We start from the raw sequence: 11587 nt of genomic DNA on the forward strand, positions 1-11587 counted from the left end.
TGATAGGTTCGTAGATTGTAAAATAAGAGATAGTTAAGAAGATATAGATACTTTGTAGTATTAGAATGGAAAACAATATTTGATTGAGCCAATGGGTCATAGCTCAAGTTTCATGGGTGTGTGGGTTTGAACCTGGGGTAGACATGCGGTGGTATTACAATAATAATGTTCACGCGTTTAAAAAAAAAAGATCATGCCATGTCCCATAACATCATAATAATCATACTAATAAAAATAAAAATATAATAATAATAATAATAATATAAAAATGATCAAATATATATATATATATTAAATTCCCACACACAAACACACGTGACACACGCACACACACTCTCAGAGAAGGTACTTTTAAGCATCTCTCTCTTTTACATAACAGCAGCAGCAGTTTTGACCTTTCTACTTTACCTTTCTCGCGCGCTTTCATAAGAGAGAGAGAGAGAGAGAGGGGGGACGGCCATGGCGTGCAAGACCATCAAGCTCACGAGCTCCGACGGCGAGCTCTTCGAGGTGGAGGAGGCAGTGGCCTTCCAGTCGGCCTTCATCAAGAATATGGTGGAAGACACAGGCAGCGATCTTCCCATCCCGCTTCCAAACGTGGCCGGCAAGATCCTCGCCAAGATCGTCGAGTACTGCAAGTTCCATGTCAGCGGCGGTGCCGCCACCGACGTCAAGGCCGGCCCCTCCGAAGATGACATCAAGGCTTTCGACGCCGATTTCGTCAAGGTTGATCAGCAGACCCTCTTCGATCTCATCTTGGTATGCCTCTCTCTTCTTCTCTGTGTGCGTGTCTCAAGGTTTTAAGCGTTTTCTTTGCGTAAGGGGATGGCTGTTTTTCGTTTTCTCTTCCGAAAAGATTTGTCTCCCTCCTCTGTGCTTTACTGCTTAGGTTTTAGGGTTTCGTCTGTTCTTTTTCTCATGGTTTTACATTGGACTAACTGTCTTGTTTGCTAGAAATTGCGGTGTTGGATTTTCAGGTTTACTTTCTGGCTTTTAGGTGCAAGCACTGTTGTTAACCTCTGCATTTAAACAATTAGGACAAGATTATATGTGTAGGTCGTTTTCTAAAGGGATGTACCTTACTATCTTATCATCAAATATGCTGTCTTCTTTCGAGGTTACTTATCACGTCAGTTGCTGGCTTGTTATTACTTTCTGCAGTCGAGGCATTCACGGGAAACTTCTTATTACAGAAAGTAGAGTAGACGTAGGTCCCTGTAAGTCACGTTAGCCCCTACAAGTCACTTAACACTAGGCAACACAGATACTCGACAGCATGTATGGAAGCCAATTCAGGAATGAACACCAACTGTAGACAACTGTGGTATTCATGCCAGTATAGCTGTTTGCATTCAACGCATCTAGAGGAAAACAGATTTTCATCCCGACATACCCTGCAGGTCACCTGATATATTCGTTGACATGCACACCAGACAACAATAGAGAAGTGGCTCCAACAAATGTTCTTTCTGTCTTCAAGTGTTCAACTTAATGAGGCAGTGCTTATGTTCTTGTCATATATATGTCATCAACCCTAGGTTGCTAAGGCTACATTAAACTGCATGGCCTTTAAGTTGTTTTCTCTACTAATTTTCAGGCTGCCAATTATCTCAACATAAAGGATCTTTTAGACCTCACATGCCAGACAGTTGCAGACATGATCAAGAACAAGACTCCAGAAGAAATCAGAAAGATATTCAACATTGTCAACGATTTTACTCCAGAAGAGGAGGAGGAAGTAAGAAAAGAAAACCAGTGGGCTTTTGAGTAAGAGGCTTGCAGGTGGCATTGATTGTAATTTACAGAATGATCATCCAATAGATCGCACCACATACTTACTGCCACTCTAACTGGCTCTTGTCAACTCGAAGTGCTGTTGATTTTCAAGGGCACGTGGTCTACTCTCTTGTTTTAACTGGTGATTTTGCAACATTTACTTGTACACTGGATCTATTATGATGCATGTATACAGCCTTCATTTTTTTTCTGTGTCTTGATCTGGTTAGATCTACACCTTTTATGGTTTTCTGTTACTAGAGGCAAAATTAATATGTAAGATAGCCCCATGGGCAGGCAAGAATGACCAATCATAGTGAGATTGTTTTTCTTTATGGTCTTTGTGGATTGTTTACCTGCGATCAAGGATTATGGGATAGTTTTATGACGTGCTTTGTCTATTATTCAATTCTACGAGGACACTGTTTGGTATTCACTGGTCCAATGTTTCTTGGGAAATTCTTTGTCAGGCAAAGTGTGTTTTCCCTCTTTAAACGCACAGCTTTATGATGTGCTTTGTCTATTACTCAATTCTACGAGAACATTGTTTGGTATTCACTGGTCCGATGTTTCTTGGGAAATGCTTTATCAGGCAAAGTGTGATTTCTCTTTAAATGCACAAACATTTTTTCATGCCTAAGCATGAAAGAGCACAGTGTAAGATGCCACCTACTGGTTCGTGGTGAAATGTTGGCCATGCTTCATGGCCTCATGTAAGGGTCTGTTTATGTTGTCAAAGAATCTGGGTTCAAGACAAGAACAAGAATATCTAGTACCTTTGGCCACAGGTTAGCTGGTATATACTGTTGGATTAGTTGTCTTTTAAACTGTTCATCATTCATTTTACTGTTGATATGCATTGTTAAGAACCATGTTCCCACTGGTATACACAAAGTTAGAACTATGTCTGATGTTGAAATCAGAGAACGCTATCCCATATTTGTGGGACTGGGAGGGTTTTGGTAGATGTTGTAATCCTCAAGTACTCGGAGGTAAGGGGTGTGCTACATGCTTGTACATTTTGCAGAAGGAAACTGGTCTTTGTGTATGTTCTCTTTTGATTCAATGAATGATCAATGTATTTTGTAGAGCTATTCCTGATAGGTAGTACACTCCTTAGTTAGCCGAAAATAGGTGTAATGTAACCTTAAAATATATCAATACAACTAAACTGCAAATTTATCCTGTCCTTGCAGGGTGCTTTCTTGTTGTTCCAAGATTAGTCCATGATTCGAGTATAGGGAATGAACAATCTTAGATTGCTATTATTCCTATGATGGTTATCAGTAGTGATGATTTGCTAATAAGACGAGTGATTAAGCCTCAGTTGTGCTTCAGCCGAAGTCTGATGTCTGCAAAAAATAGGTGCAATGTAACCTTAAAATATATTGACACTACTGAAGTGCAAATTTATCCTGTCCTTGCAGGGTGCTTTCTCGTTGTTCCAAGTTTAGTCAGTGATTGGAATATAGGGAAATCAACAATCTTAGATTGTCATTATGCTTATGATGGTTTTCAGTAATGTTGATTTTCTGATAATGTGAGTGATTAAGCCTCAGGTGTGCTTTAGCCGTAGTGTCAACATCTGATAAAACTTTGCTTATTGCCAAATTCGTGTGCCATCATGACCTGAATGCATGTAGTTCATGTCTAATGCATTCATATTAATCAATATGTTTGATCACCAAATGTGTACTCATAATCTAACTTGCCATGGTGCTTGATTCATTAAGATGGGTCCAATGTATTGATTGTGCCCCTCAAACTACTTAGTTAAATTATTGATGGTCACTTCTAGCTTCTTGCCTTAGCTTTTGTTTAGGAGGGATGTCAAGAGAGCAATGCCTAGTTTTTTGAGGTGAGGAAAAAAAGGTGAGAGTTCATGTGAGCATCATCTCACAATTCCTCCTTTTCTGAGTTGTCCTCTAGCTTGAATACCACTACTACACATGGTCGCCTATTGCCATGTTTACTCTCTTAACTGTATCCTATTGATGGTTTCCATCCAACCTCAATATTGACCTACAAGTAATGTTTGGAAAATAATTGTCTACCTGGTAATGTTACTTGCACTCATTGCATGCCAGTGGCTCTTCTTAATAGATTACAAGCATGATTTGAATACCTTTGAGACTCACACTAGAGATCACAATGTACTAATTATATTCACATTTTGCATTGCATGTATTAGAACCTTTTCATTTTTAGGTGAAAACATGTGCTATTGCAACAAATTAGTTGTAGTAGTAACTCCTCTTGAGCAAGCCTATGAAACTTGGTGTTGCCAACCTTGCCTTTGTCATCATGATGATTGCCATCTAATTGCTTTGTATTGACCTTGCACTTCATTTTTATGTATAATTTGGGTATAAGATTATTATAACATGCTTGGGTTGGTACCTACTAGTATCCTTGTTTTCTTGCTTTTAGGTATATATGGATCTAGGTAATGTGTGCCATGAACTTGATCAAATACGTGAATGCAGATTCACATGCACATTTGAGCAAAATGACTAGGGAAACTTCCATTGTGTATATTTCCACGTTAGTTGTTACATCTATAAGTGTTTGTTGAAGCACATCTTTGCATACTATTCTCTTTACAAACTACTCTATCCTTTCATTCGTGTTAAGTTCCAAACTTAGGATCTAGCTTTTCTTTTCAAGTTTTTTTTTTCCCTTCAAAAGTTGATTTTCCTAGTGAGCATTAATCCAAGATCACATTGCTTTGTGTCAATTGGGCTTGGCCCTTTGTCCAAGCTCAATACACAAGGGGTTTTGCCTTGAAGAGGACATGCTTGGGTTAGTCTTAGGAGAGGACATGCTTGCCCTAGGTCCAAAGTTCATTATCAAGGAGGGCATGCTTGCCTAAGACCAAGTTTATTATCAAATAGTGGATGTTGTGCCCAAGGGGCAAGTTAGTTCTAGAAAGGATATGCTCGTTGACTCTTAATTGTAGGCTTGTAGGGCTAGTCCTTACCAAATAAGGCATGCACACCATCGTTGGTTAACATTTAGACATTGATGATGCAATTCTTAAGAATATAATCTATGCATGGGCTTAGGATATAGATATCTATGAAAAAGGGGATAAATTCAAACTATCTTGTTCCTTTTTAGAGCTTTAGACGAACGACTTCTATATGAGGTTAGTAAGTGGATCCTAAACTAGGAAATTTAAAAAGGGATGTAGGTGTTAAATAAGGGATCCTTAAGTTACAGGAAGTTATATAATTCAAATGACTATAAGAACGATCAAAATAAACTTGAAAGAATGGTAAATATTGAGGGTATATCAACTAACCCTCAATCTATGCCTTATAGTAATTGGTGAAACTAAACCCTTGTCTTTCCTACTAAATTAATGTTCCTCCAATCTATGCCTAAGCAATTGCTAAGTCTAAACCTTGGACTTTCCTTAAGAAGCTTCCTAAAGTCCAATTCAAGGACCTTCGAAAGGAACTAATGAGGTTAATTAGTGGAGCTATTAACTTAGAATGTAGTCCATGACAAAAATTTTAATGCTATTTGATCAATACTTATGCTAATGAATATGCATTATTGTGTAATGATTGCTAAAGTGGATTTAATTTTGTGAGATGATTGATTTTGGAAGTGGCTTAGTTGTCTTGGGTGCTTCTTGTGTTGACTATAATGACTCCTTGAATAGAGAATATTCACTCGGTCATCTAAATATGTGAATGAATTGGACAAGTGGTGTAAAGGCCACCTTGAAGGTATGTTCGCACTTGTCGGAAGACTTGACTCTAGATAGATTGGTGTTAGTTTGAAGAAGATTGAAATATGAGCCTAATAAGGGTTAGGGAATCAAGTGATTGGATGTTTGTCCCAAAGGTGATAAGCTATACAACTTGCACAATGTTGTTTTGAAATATTTCTTTACAAAAAGGATTGTTCTCAATTGTTTTAATGTGCATGTGTAAAGAATGTTCAACAAAACATGTGTAATGGGCTATTTAAGAAAGCTGTTTCTATATGTGCTCATAACATGGTGGGACCCTATCCTATGGATGGGTGGACTTGATAGGGTAGGTGGCTTTCTACATGATTATTAAGGTTTAGAGTTGATTATTCATGAATACCTAAGTGTTGGGTTAGAAAAATCAACATTATTTTAGCGAAATAGTGTGTGGCAGAGTACTAGTCCTTGAGATTTGAAAGCCTAAAAGACTTCCACACTCTTTATGAAACAAGTGTGATATTGGTTAGAAGAGGCTACAAAGTGGTCCCTTTAGATGGGCCTTACATCTCTCTTTAGGTAGATTGTAGGAATACGTGGTCCTTCACATCGATCCTTTTGGGTTGATGTCTTCATGTTTCGTAGTGAGGTAGACTCATAATTATCTCGACTAGCTAACTTCGTAAATCCCATGGGGTTCAGACGTTGCTACTTGCAAACAATGTCCCAATGACTATTGAATGTTACCTTATCTAGCATGGGCATGTTACACTCGAAACCTAGGATGAGGCACACACTTGTGTTCTTACCAACATGGAGGTATGAAGCTGGTGGCTTCTCTCTTGATGTCGTGTGTTAGATATCATTAACTATTACCTTGCCTACTACTCTTCCTTATAGGTTTCTTGTTGAGCGGAGTTCCTTCCCATTGTGATTTCAAGGGTTTACCCTCATCATCGGCTTCTCTCACTTAACTTAGGGCATCTTTTTGGGCCTGATGGAGGATGTTGAGCAACCAAAGTCATCAAATCTATTAACATTTAAATCTAGTGCATGAATTCTTATTTTTGGTCTCCACTAATAGTCTCAAAAAGGATTTATTTGTACTATTGGGATTCATTGCACATGGTAGGACAAATGCTCCAAAATCCCATATAAATAAGCCATATGAGGAAACTCTATACTACCCCAATTCATTCATCATTAGCCTCTACACATTGCCACAACTTTGCACCCCTCTTTCTTAGTGTGGCGACCACTTTCCATATCCTAAGGACACTTCCTTAGTGTAACAACCTCATTCTATTGATGGCAAGCTATCTTTCAAGCCTTTGATAGTTGCGTTTACTAATCAAAGTGGCTGCCCTACTACCATTGACATGTTGCATTTTGTCTTTTTTAAGGCTTCCAGCTAGTAGGCATCATCTTCAAGAGCTGCCACATTTGTGTTTACTAGTGTTGTTGGTTTGAGACATCCATCCATCTCATTAGCCCTCTTCTGCAATTGTCTTCCATTCAACAACTTGTGTTTCTCTATTTGGAGGCTTTGATTTACTTCCACTATTGCATTTCTTTACATAGTATTAGAGTAGAGGTGCTCAGAGAGCTAAATATCCTCTTCATTAGTGAATGTGAATAAAAACTGCTGGAAGCAAAGACTTTTAGATTTCTTATTATTCACTCCAATGCATCACTTGGGAGATAACACTATCTTCTTCTCCTTCCTATCCTTCCAGTACAAGTTGAAGCCCTAGTGCTATGCTTCTCCAAAGGCAAAAGCATGGGTGGTGTACCTATTGTAGCAAGAACTATTACTCCATATAAGATTATTGCCATCAACCTTTTCTCCCTAGCACCACTAGAGTACGTGTGTTTATCCCCCAAGCACTCCTTGTGACACCTTGTTCTTTTAGGTGATAGAGGTTATTCTACATTGGTTATCAAAGTTCTATGCTCAATGAAAACATACAATCTGCATTAGAAAAGAAGGCTTAAAGACATCAACTCATGAGGCGATAAGCCCTTTTAGAGTCCCCACGATGAGCTATAGAAGTTTCCCACATCAACTTTTGGATTTTGTGGCTTCCATGACCCTTGGCTTTAGAGTCCACTCCATTGAGAGATAATGGCTATTCACCATCCCCTTTGGCTCCATAGTCTACTCCATTGAGATACAATGGCTCTTCGTCTTGTTACCCTTGGCTTTGCAATCCACTTCATCGAGAGAGAAAGATTGTTGCCCACTTGTGGCTTTGCAAAAAGGTACGCATTCCCACTCCATCATCTATGGCTCCAAGGACACTGGCTTTGATGAGATCATTAAGAGATTATCTATAATACCCCTCCCTCACTATTTGATTGGATCTTAGATACTCTCCCTTCTATCCCTCTTCCACTTAGATCCTACAGATGTCATGATTCACGAGTTTTTGGATTCCCTCTATATTTTAGGCTTTAGAGAGGGATCTTGTTCCTCTAGTTTTAGAGGAGGCCACTATCCATCATGCACACATATACACACCTTGGTGACAAGGCCTACTTCTCTATTATTTTGGACACTAAGACCTAGGATATGCGTGATTTACCCATAGTGGATCCTTGGATGTTTCAACTCTCTTGAGGCCAAGAAAGGGCCTCTAAATTTATATTCATGATGCAATTTTAGCCAAATGATCTATCCTTGATAATGTCATTTTTTGAGTCATTTTTCTTGCTTTCAACATCGTGATGTGACTTTTTGAAAAGTAGGATTCTTAAGTCATGTCAAAAGTAAAGAAGTAAAAAAACTTTTACCTTGATCTATGAGTATTTCAAAAGTTTTTGTAACTTGTGTAGTCCTTTTTGTGTGCATTGTCTTGTAACTCTCATTATTTTGGCACTTTAGCTCCTCCAAACTCCTTTTTGCATTACCTCTACTCTATTCTCATTTCATTTCTTTTCATGTCTATCCTAACCTCATTTTTGGTCAATATTAAAGACTTTTTCTTCCATAGCTTCTTCTTAGCAACCATCTAACTTTATGTAAGCATGGAATGCTACAATGCAAGAGAGGATGATATCTCACATCTACCAATATTCTAAAGCCCCATGATTGGATAACAAGGCTTTTCTTAGGTGAAGGTCTTCACAAAGTTTAAACATAAAAGAGAAACGGTGAGATGTTATTATAAATGATGAATTCTAGGATTCTAGTTTTGCAAAATTAAAAATGACATGCAAACATTCAGCACATGTAATCTATAAAGGATCTTCACTTGATACCTTCTATATAATAATATTATTACCTTATTATATGGTAATAAAATTTATCTTTTAAGAAATGTTAATGTCTAATGTGTATCTTTTTATTTTAGTTTTTAATGTTCTACTAAGCTTGTAAACTAACTTTGAGAATATTTTTATTTTAGTTTTAGTGTGTCTCATTTCTTTGCAATACCTCAAACTTCTTCCTTGGCTTTTTGTAGGAAACCATATAGCTCTATATGGATATACACAAGTCAAAATACATGATGAATTGATGTATACCATCCAACAACTTACAAGATCCATGCCATCAAACAAGAATGATCCCCTCCTACAAACATTCTCACAAGATCAACAAAAAGAAAAGAGATCATGTCAACTTTCACAAGAAAGGATGGATTCTTAGCTTTAAATTATAGGATGAAAAAAAGATATGTAAACATTTAACCTATATATTCTATAAAATATCTTCATTTAGTGCCTTTTATTTATAGTAAATTTCACCTTGTTGTAAGATTATAATTGTGATTATTGTAAGGTAATAATTGTATTAATTATTTATATTATTATTATTATTAGTAAAATTTAGGTCTAAGTATGAGAACTTTGTGCAGATATAGTCATGTCAATAAGTATGGAGTGGCAAACATTGAAATCGTATTTAAGTATATTAAGTATCATGCATATAAAATTTGGTTGTGCTATTTACCCTAGCTATTATTTATCATTTTTTCTAAAATATAAGAAACTTACAAATTTGGATATGCTTGATGATGGACACATGTGGGCCCTCAAGCCATGAAGATTCAATCAAAGATACTTTGCCAATGCTATGAGATTCATAGATGATACCATGGATGATAAAAATAACTAGATAGATCACTTATATTCATCATTTTCTTTATAAGGATTACTTTCAAAAACCTCCAGCGAGAAGCTTGAAAGAGTACAACATAATTTTTATCCTTTCTAAATGGAACTCCTCTTATGTAGCATACACTCCTCTTGAAATCTATTTAAAAATTTATTGAAAACTCCTTGAAATTTTTTTTCAACCACATTTACCTAAATTAGACATGAAATATTGCAAGACTTTGGGAGGAGTCCATGGAGAACTAAGATTAGGCTATCCAAATAATTTAAATCAATTAGTTGGAGAAAAAGATAACTATTTGAGCTAATATCACAATGTATAAGAAATATAATAACATTAATTACTTAGAGAAAAAGATAGTATCATGAATCAAAATTTGAGATACAAGGGAGATACTAGTAGACACATATGATTATTCTTGATGTAGATCTTTTTTGGTAATGATTTGGACCATTTTAAGGCTACATATGAGCTTAGAAGGCCTGTTTTGATAGTTTTGAGTACAAACATGACCCCATTCCAAGCTCTAGAGTGAAAGTTATGACCCTTTTTGTGGTGGATCCTATACCACAAAAAGGGCTATAACTTTTACTACAGATCTTGGAATGGGGGTCATGTTTGTACTCAAAACGATGAAAATAGGCATTCTGAGCTCATCTATGGCCTTAAAATGGTCAAAATCTCCACCCAAAATAATTTTGCATCAAGAATTATTTTATTTCTACCAGTATTTACATTTCATCTCAAATTTTAACTCATCAAACTATTTTTTTCTCCACGTCTAGTCATATTCTTTTATTGCGATGAAGTTCTAGTCTATTACATCATCTAAGACTACTATATTATCCAAACCTAGGTCTTTGATGAAGTTTGTTCACACACACACACACACACACACACACACACACACACACACACACACACACACACACACACACACACACACACACACACACACACACACACACACACACACACACACACACACACACACACACACACACACACACACACACACACACACACACACACACACACACACACACACACACACACACACACACACACACACACACACACACACACACACATCACCACCTAGACCCTAACACACACACACACACACACACACACACATCACCACCTAGACCCTATGGCATGAAATGATAGAATTCAAAGTCATAAAAAATGGTCCTATGCATGTCGTAGGGTCCGAGTTCTTTTTGGCCATGTTACCTCTTCTTGATTAGGGAAAACAAATCTAATATGGAAAAGTATATAGGACGTCTTTGAAAGTTTCAATTGTCTTTACTATTGAGATAAAAAACATCTCAAAATTTGTTATGAATTTATATGAGCTTGGCTAGTTTATACTTTTAAGTATTATTGAGGAATACACTTATAAAGTCTAGGGTATGGAGATCTCACAATATATAGGAAAAACACCTACACATAGGGTAGATTAGCAAAATTTGGACTTGAAACTAATCTGGATCCTATGGTGTGCTAGGAGGCAATCTAATATGATTGGATTGTCTCCTAGTGCAACATTGGATCTGAGTGCAAAATAAATTTTATTGATATTGTTTAAACCAATAGGTTTGTCTAGCTTAATAAAGAAAGGAAAACAATAGGTTTGTCTAGCTTAGTAAAGGAAGAAAAACAACTTCTCACTTGGGAATTCCTCTCTATTGATAGCTTTTTATATAATACAATTATCCTTTATGCTAGGGTTATATGAGAGTTGATTTCCATTATATACCAACAACTTCAATTACTTAAAGAAAATGATAATTTTGCTTGAGCTAATTTTACAATATATAAGAAATATGATAATACTAAATACTTAGAGGAAAAATAGTATCATGAGCCAAAATTGAGATATAGGATAGACATTAGTAGAAATAAGATAATTCTTGATGCAAAAATTTTTTGGATGGGAATTTTGACTATTTTAAGACAATAGATAAGCTTAGAAGGGCATTCCGATCATT

General features: G+C 36.6%; 1 protein-coding gene across 1 annotated transcript; it reads left to right on the forward strand.

The window, feature by feature from the left end:
• Positions 1–397: 397 nt before the first annotated feature.
• LOC148020751 (SKP1-like protein 1A) lies at positions 398–1995 on the forward strand. Its single transcript, XM_087698570.1, has 2 exons — positions 398–759; positions 1598–1995. Exons 1-2 carry the CDS (start codon positions 460–462, stop codon positions 1769–1771), a joined length of 474 nt encoding a protein of 157 aa, XP_087554696.1. The 5' UTR covers positions 398–459; the 3' UTR covers positions 1772–1995.
• Positions 1996–11587: the final 9592 nt, after the last annotated feature.

The sequence above is a fragment of the Lygodium microphyllum genome, chromosome 18, assembly GCF_053477565.2.
Source record: "Lygodium microphyllum isolate KBCC chromosome 18, Lygodium_microphyllum_v1.1.10, whole genome shotgun sequence".
NCBI classification, from domain to species: domain Eukaryota; kingdom Viridiplantae; phylum Streptophyta; class Polypodiopsida; order Schizaeales; family Lygodiaceae; genus Lygodium; species Lygodium microphyllum.